At 44.4% G+C, this 18783-nt stretch overlaps 1 protein-coding gene across 2 annotated transcripts in view; it reads left to right on the forward strand.

Moving 5' to 3' along the window:
- Positions 1 to 14398, forward strand: part of ADGRG2 (adhesion G protein-coupled receptor G2) — a 195135-nt gene extending 180737 nt beyond the window's left edge. For both annotated transcript variants that reach the window (XM_033949916.1, XM_033949915.1), the window contains exons 27-30: positions 4793 to 5076; positions 8577 to 8678; positions 10292 to 10462; positions 13757 to 14398. In XM_033949916.1, the coding sequence (XP_033805807.1) occupies positions 4793 to 5076; positions 8577 to 8678; positions 10292 to 10462; positions 13757 to 13938 (739 nt within the window). In that variant the 3' untranslated portion in view covers positions 13939 to 14398. The remainder of the gene's footprint in view (positions 1 to 4792; positions 5077 to 8576; positions 8679 to 10291; positions 10463 to 13756) is intronic.
- The last annotated feature ends 4385 nt before the right edge of the window (positions 14399 to 18783 follow it).

Consider the following 18783-nt stretch of genomic DNA (forward strand, 5'->3'; position numbering starts at 1 on the left):
AGTGTCTGATTCGATATGCTGGTACTAAATATGTTTACTTGATGCCGGAGCAGCTCTGTAACTTCTTGGACACTACAAAGTTTACCTAAGTGTGATGGCTGTAATTTCATTTTATTAGACTGGTTTGAAACATGTTAAGCCTTTTTCCTTTTAATTAGTTACATTGGTTGAGAACTCCTTTTCTCTGTAAAATCTTGCTTTGTTAGGAGGTTATTGTGGTCTAAGAAAGGATAATTTATTCACAACATTGAATTATTTTTTACTTTTGTTACTTATGTTATTAAGAATTTCTGGATTATGTTGTGTAGCAAATGGATAATTTTCTTGTACGTATTTTCTCTGATTAACTGTAACAAGAGGATTCTTTGGTTAAAAATTTTGAAATTTATAAATAAATAAAAAAAAAAAAAAAAAAGAATAGCCTTACTGGGTCAGACCAATGGTCCATCAAGCCCAGTAGCCCGTTCTCACGGTGGCCAATCCAGGACCCTAGTACCTGGCCAAAACCCAAGGAGTAGCAACATTCCATTCAGAATCCAAAGAATAGCAAGATTCCGGAATCCCAAAGAGTAACAAAAGATTTCGGAACCCCAAGGAGTAGCAACATTCCATACAGAATCTCAAAGAACAGCAAGATTCCGGAATCCCAATGAGTAACAAAAGATTCCGGAACCCTAAGGAGTAGCAACATTCCATACAGAATCCAAAGAATAGCAAGATTCCGGAATCCCAAAGAGTAACAAAAGATTTTGGAACCCCAAGGAGTAGCAACAATCCATACAGAATCCAAAGAATAGCAAGATTCCGGAATCCCAAAGAGTAACACAAGATTCCGGAACCCCAAGGAGTAGCAACATTCCATACAGAATCCAAAGAATAGCAAGATTCCGGAATCCCAAAGAGTAACAAAAGATTCCGGAACCCCAAGGAGTAGCAACATTCCATACAGAATCCAAAGAATAGCAAGATATAGGAACCCCAAGGAGTAGCAACATTCCATACAGAATCCAAAGAATAGCAAGATTCCAGAATCCCAAAGAGTAACAAAAGATTCCGGAACCCCAAGGAGTAGCAACATTCCATACAAAATCTCAAAGAACAGCAAGATTCCGGAATCCCAATGAGTAACAAAAGATTCCGGAACCCTAAGGAGTAGCAACATTCCATACAGAATCCAAAGAATAGCAAGATTCCGGAATCCCAAAGAGTAACAAAAGATTTTGGAACCCCAAGGAGTAGCAACAATCCATACAGAATCCAAAGAATAGCAAGATTCCGGAATCCCAAAGAGTAACACAAGATTCCGGAACCCCAAGGAGTAGCAACATTCCATACAGAATCCAAAGAATAGCAAGATTCCGGAATCCCAAAGAGTAACAAAAGATTCCGGAACCCCAAGGAGTAGCAACATTCCATACAGAATCCAAAGAATAGCAAGATATAGGAACCCCAAGGAGTAGCAACATTCCATACAGAATCCAAAGAATAGCAAGATTCCAGAATCCCAAAGAGTAACAAAAGATTCCGGAACCCCAAGGAGTAGCAACATTCCATACAAAATCTCAAAGAACAGCAAGATTCCGGAATCCCAATGAGTAACAAAAGATTCCGGAACCCTAAGGAGTAGCAACATTCCATACAGAATCCAAAGAATAGCAAGATTCCGGAATCCCAAAGAGTAACAAAAGTTTCCGGAACTCCAAGGAGTAGCAACAATCCATACAGAATCCAAAGAATAGCAAGATTCCGGAATCCCAAAGAGTAACACAAGATTCCGGAACCCCAAGGAGTAGCAACATTCCATACAGAATCCAAAGAATAGCAAGATTCCGGAATCCCAAAGAGTAACAAAAGATTCCGGAACCCCAAGGAGTAGCAACATTCCATACAGAATCCAAAGAATAGCAGGATACCGGAACCCCAAGGATTAGCAACATTCCATACAGAATCCAAAGAATAGCAAGATTCCGGAATCCCAAAGAGTAACAAAAGATTCCGGAACCCCAAGGAGTAGCAACATTCCATACAGAATCTCAAAGAACAGCAAGATTCCGGAATCCCAAAGAGTAACAAAAGATTCCGGAACCCCAAGGAATAGCAACATTCCATACAGAATCTAAAGAATAGCAAGATTCCAGAATCCCAAAGAGTAACAAAATATTCCGGAACCCCAAGAAGTAGCAACATTCCATACAGAATCCAAAGAATAGCAAGATTCCGGAATCCCAAAGAGTAACAAAAGATTCTGGAACCCCAAGGAGTAGCAACATTCCATACAGAATCTCAAAGAACAGCAAGATTCTGGAATCCCAAAGAGTAACAAAAGATTCTGGAACCCCAAGGAGTAGCAACATTCCATACAGAATCCAAAGAATAGCAAGATTCCGGAATCCCAAAGAGTAACAAAGATTCCGGAACCCCAAGGTGTAGCAACATTCCATACAGAATCCAAAGAATAGCAATATTCCAGAATCCCAAAGAGTAACAAAAGATTCCGGAACCCCAAGGAGTAGCAACATTCCATACAAAATCCAAAGAATAGCAAGATTCCGGAACCCCAAGGTGTAGCAACATTCCATGCTACCGATCTAGAGCAAGCAATGGCTTCCCCCATGTCTTTCTCAATAACAGATTATGGACTTTTTCTCCAGGAATTTGTCCAAACCTCCTATCGCATTATACTTATTCATTTTGCTTTTTAAAGATAAACTTCAGCAAAACATTTTATTTTTACTTCAAAATGTGCTTGTCCTTCAACTGCAGATAATGCAACTGGCGCTCGGAAGACTAGAGACCAACATGACATGTTTCTCAAGAAACTTCCTCGGGGATTAATGCCCCTAGTAATTAACTTTCATTCCATACAGCACAGTGGTTAAAGCTACAGCCTCAGCACCCCGAGGTTGCGGGTTCAAAACCCCACACTTCACCTTGTGAGCCTGGGCAAGTCACTTAATCCTCCATTGTCCCAGGTACATTAGATAGAGTGTGAGCCCACTAGGACAGACAGGGAAAAATGCTTGAGTACCTGAATAAATTCATGTAAATTATTCTGAGCTCCCCTGGGAGAACAGTAGAGAAAATTAAATGAATAAATAAAACTGTTACCAGTTAAGAATGTTGCTGTTACATTGTTTCAGAAGCTGTTTAGCCACTCCCCTACAGCCTCTGATAAGAGCTAGTATTGTGACATCATAATACCTCATTCCACCAATAAGAGCCAACCTCATCAGTGATGTCACAATGGCTTGATCATCCTATACATGGCTCACTTTTGCTACATTGTGTCGCAGTGGTTATAGCTACAACCTCAGCACCCTGAGGTTGTGGGTTCAAGCCCATGCTGCTCCTTGTGACCCAGGGCAAGTCACTTAATTCCCCCATTGCCCCAGGTACATTAGATAGATTGTGAGAGGGAAAAATAAATAAATTCATGTAAACCGTTCTGAGCTCCCCTGAGAGAACAGTATAGAAAATTGAATAAATAAATCTGTTACCAGTTAAGAATGTCGCTGTTACATTGTTTCAGAAGCTGTTTAGCCACTCCCCTAGAGCCTCTGATAAGAGCTGGTATTGTGACATCATAATGCCTCATTCCACCAATGCCTAAGAGCCAACCTCATCAGTGATGTCACAATGATTGTCCTATACTTAGCTCACTTTTACTACATCTCAATTTCTAGAGTGGTGCAGTGGTTAAAGCTACAGTCTCAGCATCCTGAGGTTGTGGGTTCAAACCCACGCTGCTCCTTGTGACCCTGGGCAAGTCACTTAATCTCCCCATTTCCCCAGGTACATTAGATAGTGAGAGGGAATAAATTCATGTAAATTGTTCTGAGCTTCCTGTGGAGAACGATATCGAAAATGGAATAAATAAATAATGAAGTGAGACTGAGCTTTTTATAAAAGACCTTTATTTGTATGTAACTTGTCATTCAGAGCTCAGAATAATAGAAAATTCACGAAATACCAGGTTGATAGTAATGATACCAGATAAGAAAAATAATTTTTTTAAAATTTATTAACTTTATAAACCTCCCATTACAACAGGTTTAAGAGCAGTTTACCTTAAAATGTTCTAAATAACTTAGTTAAGATTTACAATAAGAACCAGCCTATTCTTATCTTACCATTTAGGAAATTATTGAAAATTCACCTATTTGATAAAGAATAATGTTGATATTTAAGAAGGTATTTTTTTTTATTAGGCTCTGTATTTTAAATGCACTTTTTATCTGATGTATTTAATGGATGTACAGTGTTCCCCTGGTCATTCGCGGTTCGCTGTTCGCGGTCCCCGCCATTCACGGATTTTTCTGACCGCAAATGACCAGGCAGGCGAGGACAGCCGCAGCGGCAGGAGAGAGCAGCCGGAGCGCCGGCGAGTGAAGTAAATCGCTCGCGGTATGCTCCGCCCGCCTGCGTGTCAAAGCAGCCTTCTGATTGGCGAGGCCCGACTTTAGTGCAGGAAGAGGCGGGCGGAGCATACCGCGAGCAATTTCCTTCACTCGCCGGCGCTCCGGCTGCTCTCTCCTGCCTCTCCGGGTGCCCTCTCCTATCTCCCGCGCTAAAAACCGTATTCGCGGCTTTTCAGCATTCGTGGGGGGTTACTAGAATAGAAGCCCCGCGAATATCGGGGGAGTACTGTAGCAGTTATAATAGGTGTGTTTTTTGAAATTGTATTTTTTAACCGAAATGTTTCAGTTCTTCTGTTGTGAGCTACCTAGAACTGCTGGTGGGGCGGCATACAAGAAAATAAAATTATTATTATCATTATTTTGTTCTTTGTTAGCTGCTGGATCAATAACAACATCGTGTTCTATATCACCGTGGTCGGCTACTTCTGTCTTATATTTCTGGTGAACATCAGCATGTTCATAGTGGTTCTTATTCAGCTCTTCCGAATTAAGAAGAAGAAGCAATTGGGCGGCCAGAGGAAGAACAGTCTCCAGGACCTCCGCAGCGTGGCTGGCCTGACGTTCCTGCTGGGAACCACCTGGGGATTTGCCTTTTTTGCTTGGGGTCCGGTCAATCTTCCCTTCATGTACCTATTTGCTATCTTCAATACCTTGCAGGGTGAGTTTTTTTGGTTCTTCCCCGCTGTAGAGCAGCGTCCCGCAAACTTTTCAGCGCCGCAGCACGCTAAACCCGGTCCGCGGCCGGAAGGCATCCAGAAGTGCGCGGATGTCGACGCGATGATATCCCGCTGTGCGTGATGTCATCCCGTGCGTGCATGATGTCATCACGTCAACCTCTGCATGTGCGCGGAAGCCCTCCAGCCCCGATCCTGAACCTGTCACTTCGCCAGTGGGGGATCCTGAAGGAGGGCAGGTGTGGAGAGAGGAGAAGAGACACCGGCTGACTGCTTACAGGATGTGCCTCTCGCCGCAAGAGGCACATCCTGTAAGCAGTCAGCCAGCACTGGTGCCTCTCCTCCTTGCCGGCGTCTCAAGGCACACAGTTTGCGATACACTGCCATAGAGTATGCGTATTAATAGTGATATTACATACTAAGATGCTTAATGGGAAATAGCTTATCTAGTTACTGGGAAATAAAATCTCTCTTTATTCACTAGGAGGTCAGACCTTGTAAAAAGCCTGACATTTGTGATCAAGTCTGGACAGTGTCAGGTGAAAAGCGCGCCAGGACAAAGGCGCGCCCAGACAATTGAGCGCAGCGCGGAGGTGGGCGCCGCGCAAAATTAATGTTTTTAGGGCTCTGACGGGGGGGGCGTGGGGGGAACCCCCTACTTTACTTAATAGACATCGCGCCGCGTTGTGGGGGCGTAATGGGGGGTGTGGGGGGTTTCTCTGTTTTTAGGGAAAAAGTTCAGTTTACAGTAAAATGTGGAGGGTTACAACCCCCCAAACCCCCCATAACGCCGGCGCGATATCTATTAAGTAAAGTGGGGGGGGGGTTCCCCAACAAAAACCCCCGTCGGAGCCCCTAAAAACACTAATTTTGAGCGGCCTGCGCCTCCACGCTGCGCTCAATTGTCTGGGCGCGCCTTTGTCTTTCGCGCCGTTGTCTATGAACCAGTCTGGACATTTCTTAGCCTATTTGGAGGTAGTTTCATAACAAGGTGTCAACATCCAATTAAAAAAACCCCAAATATTTATTTTACAGCTGTTTCATAAAAGACAAATCATAATTGCAAGAATGCACCTGGATACAAAAAAATATGAAGGAGAGAACCAAATAGAACTCAACAATCACATCATAACGTCGTTATCCATCCAGATAGAAAGACATGTCAACTTTGTCTTCGGTGCACACCAAAAATAGAGGGAATACAAGATTTTTAGCAAAAAATTATTTTACAAATGTGATTTATGTTGTGAGAGCTTCATCCCAACTTCAGATGTCATGAGGTCTCTGATAGAGAATGACACAGGGACAAGTTTGTCCCCGTCCCTGCAGGAACTCAATTTCCCCATCCTGTTTCCGTGAGTTTTGTCGCTGTCCCACTTCCATTCCTGTAAGCTTTGCCTTAACCACACAAGCCTCAAACACTTAGGATTTGAAAGTGTTTGAGGCTTGTGCAGATGAGGACGGAGCTCAGGCATTGGTGGAATGAGGCATTATGACATCACAATCTGAGCTCTAGAATGTTGCTACTTAGGATTTTAAAGTGTTTGAGGCTTATGCAGATGAGGACAGAGCTTAGGCATTGGTGGAATGAGACATTATGGCATCACAGTCTGAGCTCTAGAATGTTGCTACTTAGGATTTTAAAGTGTTTGAGGCTTGTGCAGATGAGGACGGAGCTTAGGCATTGGTGGAATGAGGCATTATGACATCACAGTCTGAGCTCTAGAATGATTCTACTTAGGATTTGAAAGTGTTTGAGGCTTGTGCAGATGAGGACAGAGCTCAGGCATTGGTGGAATGAGGCATTATGACATCACAATCTTAGTTCTAGAATGTTGCTACTTATGTTTTTAAAGTGTCTGAGGCTTGTGCAGATGAAGACGGAGCTTGCAGGAATGGGGCAGGGACAGGAAAGGAACTCGCAGGGACGGGAAAATGAGTTCCTGCGGGGATGAAGAAAAATTTGTCCCCGTGTCATTCTCTAGTCTTCAAATTCTGCATCAGGGATCTCTCCGTGTATTGTCAGTGATGTCTCCTGAGTTTCTGTTCAGCTGTCTCCCACTTGCTGAAAGTCGACTCCATATTTATTTATTTTTTATTTATTACACTTATAAGCCTGCATATCAGACATCTATGCAGATAACAGCAATACGTACATAATTAAAACAAAACATGACACACATCATTATAAAATAGCAGCATACAGTAATCAACCTTAAACCTATACCTTAAAATAACTAAAACCAAGCAATTAGAAAATGGCCTAATTTGAAAAGGCCAGGAAATCAGAAATCAAACGGATGGAATCTGTCCCGTTTTGAGAAAAAAAATAAATGGTCACGTTATGTATACTCCACAGGATTTTTTAAGAGCCATTTCCATGTGTAAAAATTCTTTATACAGAAATTGTTTAATAAAATGACTCCTTTCCAGTGAATATTATTTGAAGGCATAGGCGTCAGAACGGGGGAGGCCTACCTCAAAATTGGCGGTCTGTGGTTGGTGCCCACCCTCCCACCTGTTTCCCGACGTTGTACATTATATCTTCAGGGCAGTCGCCACACAGCATCAACGAGCAAGCCTTCCCTGGAACCCTTCATTCTACTTCTGGGGGCAGACACTGCATGACGGCTGCCCTAAAGATTTAACGTACAACGCTGGGAAGAGGTAGGGGGTGGAGTCGGGAGCTGATGACAGGCTGTGCCGCAGCTGAGGCTAGGGCAGAGCTCCCAATCCCCCCAAACCAAACACCGGTCTGCTGCCTATGTTTGAAGGGACCCTGCGGAGGCTGTTGAAAAAAAAAAAAAAAAGGGCAGAAGGATAGTTAAGTTCTGGACTCATTGCCAGAGGATGTGGTAACAGCGGTTAGTGTATATGGGTTTAATAAAAGTTTGGACAAGTTCTTGGAGGAAAAGTCCATAATCTGCTATTAAGATAGATACGGGGAAAACCATTCCTTATCCCTGGGATTGGTAGCATGGAGTCTTGATACTCTTTCCGGGATTCCGGAATCTTGCCACTCTTTGGGATTCCGGAATCTTGCCACTCTCTGGGATTCCGGAATCTTGCCACTCTTTGGGATTCCGGAATCTTGCCACTCTCTGGGATTCCGGAATCTTGCCACTCTCTGGGATTCTGGAATCTTGCCACTCTTTGGGATTCCGGAATCTTGCCACTCTCTGGGATTCTAACAGGTAATTGTGAGCCCTGGATTGGCCACTGTTAGAAGCAGGAAACTGATCTAGATGAACCATCAATCTGACCCAGTATGGCAATTTTTTATGTTCTTATGGAGCTGCTTGTTTGGATCTTGCTAATGTCAGCCAGGAATAATCAGGATGCTCTTTGCTCAGACCAAAATCCCAATGTGGACATTGGATTCATGCTGCGTGTTATGGAAGAACCGCAGAAATGATTCAGCCTTCCCCAAGAAAGGCCTTCTTCTACATGGCTAACTCTGTTCTGTTTTTTTTTTCTTTTCTAGGGTTCTTCATTTTTATTTTCTACTGTCTAGGGAAGGAAAATGTTCGCAAGCAATGGAGGCGGCATCTGTGCTGTGGCAAATTCAGGCTGGCTGAAAACTCTGGTAGGACTCCTGGAATGTATGTTCAGTGTTTGGAAGACTAAATTTGCTTTACTAATTGCTAACAATCATAAAACTACGAGCCCGTCTGCTGGTGACCTCCTAACCAGCAGCCATTTGCAGACTACAAAGTTGCTGGTGGTAAGTCCAGTTCCCTTATTCCTGGTGTCCAGGTTAGGGGTATCAGATGTCGTGTTTACCCAGATATGTCCTCTTTTTAGAGAACTGTCCGGATGGCACTTTGTACTGAGAGCTTAAGCATTTATGTATTACTAGTCTTTAAGCCCGTTACATTAACGGGTACTAGAATAGATGTCTGTCTGTCTGTGTTTCTTTATCTCTCTCTCCTTGGCCCCTGTCTGTATCCTTCTATCTCCCCCCTCCCCCCGAGCAAAGCTGTCTGCCCCCAGCACCCACCTCCCCCCCAAATGTCTCTCCATGGCCCTCTTCTGTCTTCCCACCCCAGAGCAAAGCTGTCGGTCCCCAACACACATCCCCCCAAAGCAGCCCCCTTTCCCTATCTCTCCATGGCCCCTTCTGTCTCCCCCAGCACACCCCTCCCCCCAAAGCAGCCCCCTTTCCCTCTCCCTGTCTCTCCATGGCCCCTTCTGTCTTCCCCCCCCAGAGCAAAGCTGTTTGCCCCAAACACACCCCTCCCCCTAAAGCAGCCCCCTTTCCCTCTCCCGCTGACTCTCTCTCTGGCCCCCTTTCTCTGTCTGTCTTTCTGTTCCTCTCCCTGCCCCTGTGTCTTTCTTTCTTTCTGTCTCCCTCCCTCCCCCTGTCTGTCTGTCATTTTTCCCCATTTCCCTGTGCAGCAGCATTTCCATCCCACTTCCCTATGCAGCAGCAACAGCATTTCCCTTCTATCCCCCCCTTTCCTGTGCAGAAACAGTAGCAGCATTTTCCCCCACCCCCCCTTTCCCTTCTCTTACCTTCTCTTCCCTGCTCCGTTCGGCCCCTCCCCCTTCTTTTACTGCCGTTGTTCTGCTCCATCCGGCCTGCTCCTGACCCTCCCACCGCCGACAAACCTCGGGGCTCCAGCCGCGTAGGCAGCACTTTAAACACGCTGCTTTGCGGCCTTCTACTGCCGATTTCCTCTGCTGCGTCTGTCTCCGATGATGTCATCAGAGACGCGGCAGAGGAAATCGGCAGTAGAAGGGCGTGAATCAGCGTGTTTATAGTGCTGCCTACGCCGCTGGAGCCGGGAGGTTTGTGGAGGGTCAACGGCCGGAGTGGGGCTGCTGTCCACCACTCGGTTGCTACCACTGGTGCTGCCTACGCCGCTGGAGCCGGGAAGTTAGGAGAGAGAGAGAGAGAGAGCACAGTCGCGCGCCCTGAGGTTTAGAATGTTGCCACAGAAGCACACCTCAGGACGCCAGCGCTCACGAATTTTCAAGAGCGCATGCGCCTCTAGCATTTTATTATTATTGATGCAGGAGTTCCAAGCTGTGAAAGTCTTTATAAGTTTGTGTTGAAATCTTTTGGCCAAATGCACGTTAGATTTTATTATGACTGTTTTGAGATTTTGAGATGTAATCCGCTTAGGTCTGAAGCGGAATCAAAATTGTTTTTTTTAAATAAAAAAAGTAATGGATTATCTTGTTTCTTGTTTTCAGACTGGAGTCGGACTGCCACAAACGGTTTACGGAAGCAGGCGCTGAAACAAGGAATGTCCAATAGCTCAAACACCTCCATCCAGTCCACATGCAATGGCAACTCTACCGGTTCCACCAATTCTTCCACACGGCTAGTGAACAATGATTATTTCACCCATCAAAATGGGAATGGTATGTATCTTTTGACAATATTGCTTTTCATATTCAAATCCTGCATTCACTTTAATGATGATTATTCATAACATAACAAATCATTTATATACCGCGAAACCTCTCAGTTCTACGTGGTTAACAAATGTAAACACTATATATGCACAGGGAATTATATACTTAAATTACAAAATACTTATCTATAAAATTTAGCAAATAAATGAGTTTTCAGCACCCTTCTAAATGTTTGATACATAAGAATAGCCTTACGGGATCAGACCAAAGGTCCATCAAGCCCAGTAGCCCATCCTCACTGTGGCCAATCCAGGTCCCTAGTACCTGGCCAAAACCCAAGGAGTGGCAACATTCCATTCAGAATCCTAAAATAGCAAGATTCTAGAATTCCAAAGAGTAACAAAAGATTCCAGAACCCCAAGGAGTAGCAACATTCCATTCAGAATCTTAAAATAGCAAGATTCTGGAATTCCAAAGAGTAACAAAAAATTCCGGAACCTCAAGGAGTAGCAACATTCCATACAGAATCCAAAGAATAGTAAGATTCTGGAATCCCAAAGAGTAACAAAAGATTTCGGAACCCCAAGGAGTAGCAACATTCCATTCAGAATCCTAAAATAGCAAGATTCTGGAATTTCAAAGAGTAACAAAAAATTCCGGAACCTCAAGGAGTAGCAACATTCCATACAGAATCCAAAGACTAGTAAGATTCTGGAATCCCAAAGAGTAACAGAAGATTCCGGAACCCCAAGGAGTAGCAACATTCCATTCAGAATCCTAAAATAGCAAGATTCTGGAATTTCAAAGAGTAACAAAAAATTCCGGAACCTCAAGGAGTAGCAACATTCCATACAGAATCCAAAGAATAGTAAGATTCTGGAATCCCAAAGAGTAACAAAAGATTCCTGAACCCCAAGGAGTAGCAACATTCCATTCAGAAACCTAAAATAGCAAGATTCTGGAATTCCAAAGAGTAACAAAAAATTCCGGAACCTCAAGGAGTAGCAACATTCCATACAGAATCCAAAGAATAGTAAGATTCTGGAATCCCAAAGAGTAACAAAAGATTCCGGAACCTCAAGGAGTAGCAGCATTCCATGCTACCAATCCAGGGCCAGCAGCGGCTTCCCCCATGTCTTTCTCAAAAACAGACTATGGACTTTTCCTCCAGGAACTTGTCCAAACCTTTCTTAAAACCAGCTATGCTATCCGCTCTTACCACATCCTCTGGCAACACATTCCAGAGCTTAACTATTTTCTGAGTGAAAAAATATTTCCTCCTATTGGTTTTAAAAGTATTTCCCTGTAACTGCATCGAGTGCCCCCTAATCTGTCATTTTTGACGGAGTGAAAAATCGATCCACTTGTACCCGTTCTACTCCACTCAGGATTTTGTAGACTTCAATCATATCTCCACTCAGCCGTCTCTTTTCCAAGCTGAAGAGCCCTAACCTTTTTATATGAACAGACCTTAGTTATCAAATTGATATCGCGCATGTGACATCATCGCGTTGTGGATGCCCTCCTGCCCGTCGCAATTTCAAAACCCGTACAAAGTGCCGGGTTTTGAAAAGCCATCCGGACCCCCGGACATGTCCTCGAAAAGGAGATCATGTCCCGGGAAATCTGGATGTATGGTAACCCCTAGACCAGGAGTGTCCAACCTGCGGCCCCGTGAAGTATTTTGTGCGGCTCCGGTCGAGGGTGATGCAGTGTTTTCCTCTGCTGCCCCCGGGTGTTTACCCCCTTGCCAGCTCCCTCCTCTGTCTTGCTAGAGCGTTTGTGTGGCCCCAGAAAATTTTTTCAGCCAATGCGGCCCAGGGAACCCAAAAGGTTGGACACTCCTGCCCTAGACCATCTGATATTGTTATAGACAAAGTCAGCACACAACAGGGGAAAAAACAAAACCACAAATGAAATGCCAGAAACCAAAAAGGTGGAATTGTCCGGAGAAGAATGATGTGCACTAAAAAAGTGTCCACAAGCTAATCTGTAGATGTAGACATCTTTATTCTTCCAATATCATCATGATACAATCAATGATTCAATGACTCGACACGTACATGTTTCGGCCAACAAGCCGGCCTCAGGAGTCTTAAGAATCGCAAAGCAAAAAATAAATTTGCTGGCAAAACACACGGACGCTGCCAATATTCAAAAAAGAAATCTGAAATAGAGAATGACACGGTGACAAAATTCATCACCGTTCCCGTCCCGCGGATAACCGCGGGAAACAAATCCCATGTCATTTTTTACCTCAGTCCTTCTACACCGGCATTCTTCAGAGCAAAGCTTGCGGGTCAGTGGTTGTGGCCATTCATTCTCTGATTCTTATGTGAGCCAAGGATAATGAAGCCATTGTGACATCACTGATGTGATTGGCTCTTAGGCACTGGTGGAATGAGGCATTATGACATCACAATATCTGCTCTGGATACCAGAGACTGTCATTCTTCAGTGTCTATCTCGACCTCAGTCCTTCTACACCAGCATTCTTCAAAGCAAAGCTTGAGGGTCAGTGGTTGTGGCCATTCATTCTCTGATTCTTATGTGAGCCAAGGATAATGAAGCCATTGTGACATCACTGATGTGATTGGCTCTTAGGCACTGGTGGAATGAGGCATTATGACATCACAATATCTGCTCTGGATACCAGAGACTGTCATTCTGTAGAGTCTGTTTCAACCTCGGTCCTTCTACACCAGCATTCTTCAGAGCAAAGCTTGCAGGTCAGTGGTTGTGGCCATTCATTCTCTGATTCTTCCCTCTTTCTTTAAAGAATGACATGAAGATGGTTTCCCGTGGTTATCCGCGGGTACGGGAACGGTGATGAATTTTGTCACCGTGTCATTCTCTAATCTGAGAAACGCGTTTCGCGTTGAATAGTTCAAACCGACCAAATTCATGATTAATGAGAGACGCCATGAATTTGGTCGATTTGAACTATTCAACGCGTTTCTTTCAGATTTCTTTTTTGAATATTGGCAGCGTCCGTGTGTTTTGCCAGCAAATTTATTTTTTGCTTTGCGATTCTTAAGACTCCTGAGGCCGGCCTGTTGGCCGAAACATGAAAGTGTCGAGTCATTGAATCATTGATTGTACCACGATGATATTGGAAGAATAAAGATGTCTACATCTTCAGATTAGCTTGTGGACACTTTTTTAGTGCACATCATTCTTCTCTAGACAATTCCACCTTTTTTTGGTTTATAGACAACGTCAGAACATAAAGGTTTCAGCAAAGAACCATTTTGTTTCAGTATGAAAATGGCCACTTACCTTTCGCGCTTTATTTTGAAGGTCCTTTCTTCGCCGAGAGGAACAACATTACTTTCAACTTGCAAAACAATGGCTCACGCTTTCAGAATCTCCCAGACCACCAGCTCTGTGAAGAGGAGGAGGACGTGAGCCGCAGGAGAACGCAGCCCTCTGTCCGCAGGACTTCCAACAAGGGGAACATTCACTTCAGTGACCAAATCTGACTTTCAGTCCAAAGCTCCTGATGGCACAGAGGAGAATGCTGCAAAGTGTTTACATAACGGAGAAGACTGGATGCGGGCCTCGATCTGCTGTGGCCTCCCGACAGAAACCTTCACCAGGTTCTCAAGCGTTGCTTAAAGTGAACCGAGGCCTTAAGATTTGGGGGAAAGGCAATCTGTAAACACAAGATGAAATGAGAAATACTTCCAATGCTTTTCCTATTGGGAACAAACATAGTCCTTCTTGTAAAGAACAGATCCCGTTTCCTCAGCCTCTTTTTTTAAATCATGTCAGTTATAATTTCATGTTAATACAGCCGATGGTAACATCAGGTAACTTTACAGCAGGGGTGTCCAACCTTTTGGCTTCCCTGGGCCACATTGGCCGAAAAAAATGTTTCTGGGGCTGCGCAACCGCTGCAGCACGACAGAGGAGGGAGCCGGCAAGACGGTAAACACCAGGGGGCAGCAGAGGAAAACACTGCATCGCCCTCGACCGGGGCCGCACAAAATACTTCACGGGGCCGCAGGTTGGACACCCCTGCTTTAGTGTCTTGCAAAATGTGCTTGAAAATAAAGAGAGAAAAGTTATCTTTTTAATGTGTAATTTGGTTCAGTTCTTCCTGCTTAGAGGTTTCAGTTATATGAAGGAACTGTTCCCTTTGTCTATAATTCCATGTCTTTCCCGAACGTTTTTGTATTTATTTCTAGTGTAAATTCAGTTTGCTTTTTATAGAACAGACGTCTTTTTAATATCATTGTTCAGAACTCTAGGAGAAGTTTGTTGGTTGAATCAAGGAACTGCTATATCTCAGTAAGAGGCCCTTTTATGAAGCAGAGTTTAAAAAAATAGGCTTGCTTTTCTGAAGTAGGCTGTGATAACTGTAAGGCTGATTTTAGCTATTCTGCATGCTGTATTAGAGTTTTTAGGGCTCTTTTACAAAGCCGCTTAGTGATTCTCCTACGGCTAATGCACAAAAGCCATAGGAACTGTCATTTGTAATTTCCCAATTTCTATTTTGTATTTCTTATCTTTTCATTACTTTCATTCTTTAATTTTTTTTTTTTTTTTGAGGCTGGGTTTTGATAAAAATTTATAGTAGTCGCAAGATTAAAGGTATGTTATTTATTTACAAACAACCCGCCTTTAAGACGCATGATTAATAGCGATTAAAATCTTTTCTCGAGAGGCAGCCCTACTAAAAAGTGGCCTTAAAGCACCCCTATGCGGTTTTTTCCCGCACGCTAAGGTCATTTTTAGTACAGCAGTAAATTATATATTAATAGTCACCCGCTAATGTTGCCATTGGTGCACGGCCATTAAAAAAGGTTACACTTCGCCCTCCCCATTCGCGGTTTCCGCACTCGCGATTTCACATAATCACGATTTTTTTTTGGGGGGGAGGGGGGGAAAACCCTCATATTTTTTGCCTTCCACCCGGCATCCCGGCCTTACCTGGTGGTCTAGCAGGATTTCGGGGCAGGAGCGATCTTCCTACGCTCCTACCCGTATAGATCACCAATAGGAAATGGCTGCCTTGAGCTCCCGCCGTAGTCTCGAGAGACTACGGGAACTCAGGGCAGTCATTTCCTATGGGCGATCTGTACGGGGCAGAGGTGTAGGAAGATCGCTCCTGCCCCAAAGCTCGATAGACCACCAGGTAAGGCCGGGATGCCGGGGGAAGGCGGGGGGAAGACGGGGGTGGGTCAGAGCCGGATATTCGCGGTATTTCCCTATTCGCGGTCCGGCTCTGCCCCTATCCCCCGCGAATAACGAGGGAGATGTGTAGCGCACGAGCCATTATCATTGCCTGTTTGTAGGCGATAACTGACTGCCGCAGACATGTGGACTCTCCGCCCCAGTCATGTGATTAAAAATATTTTTTTACCTTGCAGTGTGCGCACACTGCCCCCAGAACATAGCGCAGGATGCCTTAGCGTTTACCACAGCTTGGTCAAAGGACAGCGCATGCACCCGATTAGCACGTGCTAGCTGGAAATCTACCGCCTGCTCCAGAGGAGGCGGGAGCTGCTAGCACGCGTGGGATCTTAGCACACGCATTAAGGCCCTAGCGCGCCTTCGTAAAAGGACCCCCAAGTCTGTGCTAGGATCAAGCTGCGCTTCTGAATGCCACCACTGGACATTGACCTGGTATTTTGCATTAGCAGAGAGAGATTTTTAAATGTCAATATTTGGCAAAGGACATGCTGCGCCCCTTCCCAAGCTGTAAAGGATTGTATTTGACACCTACTCTGCGGCTTGAAATTTATGACTGAGGAAAGCAGGATTGCACAAGATTTGCATTGTGCAAGTAGATCTCATTATTTAGGGGCCCTCTTACTAAAGGGGAGAGTGTGGTGCAGTGGTTAAAGTTACAGCCTCAACACCCTGACACTGTGGGTTCAAACCCTGTGCTGCTCCTTGTGACCCTGGGCAACTCACATGATCCTCCACTGCCCCAGGTACCTTAGATAGATTGTGAGTCCAACAAGACACAAACAAACAGAAATTGGCCCTTGATACTCCACAGAATCAAAGAGCAACCAAAACGCTGTGGAGAAGATGTCCAAGAGGCAGGCATCTTGGACATCTTCTCCACAGCGTTTTGGTTTTTGAGCCCACCAAAGAAAACCAAAAAAACTCTGTGGAGTGACGATGTTCCCAAATGGACTTTATTTGAAAGTATCAAAGTTCCAAAGGTACACTGAAATCATCCACATAAAATAATTCCATCCACATAAGAGCCTTAAAGGACCTAGTCCGCTAGGGATACAGGACCCAACACGGTCCGCGTTTCGACAAAAAGTCTTCTTCAGGGGTCCCTGAGGGGTCCTATAAAGGTGAGTATGTGGGAAACAATTGTGTGGTGAGCCGGAAGTGAGACACGTACTCACCTTTATAGGACCCCTAGGGACCCCTGAAGAAGACTTTTTGTCGAAACGCGGAGTGTGTTGGGTCCTATATCCCTAGCGGACTAGGTCCTTTAAGGCTCTTATGTGGATGATTTATTTTTATGTGGATGGAACTATTTTATGTGGATGATTTCAGTGTACCTTTGGAACATTGACACTTTCAAATAAAGTCCATTTAGGAACATCGTCACTCCATAGAGTTTTTTTGATTTTCTCTGGATTTTCTTCTTTGTGGATATTTTGGGGTCAATTCCTTTTGTTTTTTTTGAGCCCACCAAGACAGATAGGAAAAGTTTTTTGAGTACCTGAATAAGTTCATGCAAACGACTGTGAGCTCCCCTGGGAGAGCAATATAGAAAATCGAATAAATAGTGTGAAGAGCTTCAGCCTCTGATAACCAGAGCTGGTATTGTGACATCATAATGCCTCATTCCACCAATAAGAGCCAGCCTCATTAGTGATGTCACAATGGCTTGATTGTCCTAGACTTGGCTCACTTTTGCTACATTTTGATTTCTAGAGTGGTGCAGTGGTTAAAGCTACAGCCTCAGCACCCTGAGGTTGTGGGTTCAAATCCCACACTGCTCCTTGTGACCCTGGGCGAGTCACTTAATCCCCCCATTGCCCCAGGTACATTAGATAGATTGTGAGAGGGAAAAATGCTTGAGTACCTGAATAAATTCATGTAAACCATTCTGAGCTCCCCAGGGAGAACAGTAGAGAAAATTAAATAAATAAGTTCTAATGCACATTTACATCCTAATTCTATATATGATTCTAAAAAGTGCATATGCAGATTTGGGTGTGCACCCAATTTGCATGCACAGTTTAATTGCTGAGTGTTAATTAGCACCAATAACTGAATGCTAAGGATCAATTATTGAACTAATTGACCTTCATTTAAATTGACATGTGCATCTTTAGGTGCCAGGATTCGCACATAAAATTTCAGTGTAGCTTTGAAAAGGGGGTGTGGCCATGGCATGGGCGGGACTTTCTTGAAATCTGCATGCAGGATTACAGAATAGGAGGGATCTGCACCTCATTTAGTTGCAGGGATTTACCCCCGAGTTTAGCTGGTGTAAATTCCTCATGCCCAGCATTGGATGCAGATCCTGGCACGAAGAACTGATCTACAGAGAGGGCCCGACTCTTGAACGCCATTTATAGAATGGCGATTAACGCTAATTTTAGCATCGCCGATTTTGGCAGCATAGACAGGACTTAGGCCCTCTTCTACAAAGGCGCGCTAACGTGATCTAAAAAGCTTAGCGCACCTTGGTAAAAGAGGGGGTAAGTCTACAATATCAGATAGATATCGATAAGCAGAATGCACTAGCTCAGTGGTTCCCAAACCCTGTCCTGGGGGACCCCCCAGCCAGTCGGTTTTCAAGATATCCCTAATGCATATGCATGAGAGAGATTTGCATATAATGGAAGTGACAGGTATGCAAATCTCTCTCATGCATATGCATTAGGGATATCTTGAAAACCCGACTGGCTGGGGGGTCCCCCAGGACAGGGTTTGGGAACCACTGAGCTAGTGCATTCTGCTTATCGATATCTATCTGATATTGTAGACTTACCCCCTCTTTTACCAAGGTGCGCTAAGCTTTTTAGATCACGTTAGCGCACCTTAGGAAAAGAGGGCCTTAATGGTCCATATTCTATAAACAGCGCGCTAAGTTAGGTGCTCGTCCTACCAGCGCCTAACCCAAGTGGAAAAGCTGTTTAAAAATGAGTTGAAAAGAAAACGAAAATGCAGGTGCCTGCGAAACCAGCGCCTAGGTTGCATGTACGGGGGGCACCTTAGAATGCCTACGGTCGAAGTAGGCGTGGCTAACACCGGAAACGACCTTAGGCGTTCTCACGCGCCTCTGTAGACACGATTCAAAGTCAAACACACCTCGACAACCCTGGCCTACATTTCCGGCG

This window comes from Geotrypetes seraphini, chromosome 6 (assembly GCF_902459505.1).
Source record: "Geotrypetes seraphini chromosome 6, aGeoSer1.1, whole genome shotgun sequence".
In the NCBI taxonomy this organism is placed as follows: domain Eukaryota; kingdom Metazoa; phylum Chordata; class Amphibia; order Gymnophiona; family Dermophiidae; genus Geotrypetes; species Geotrypetes seraphini.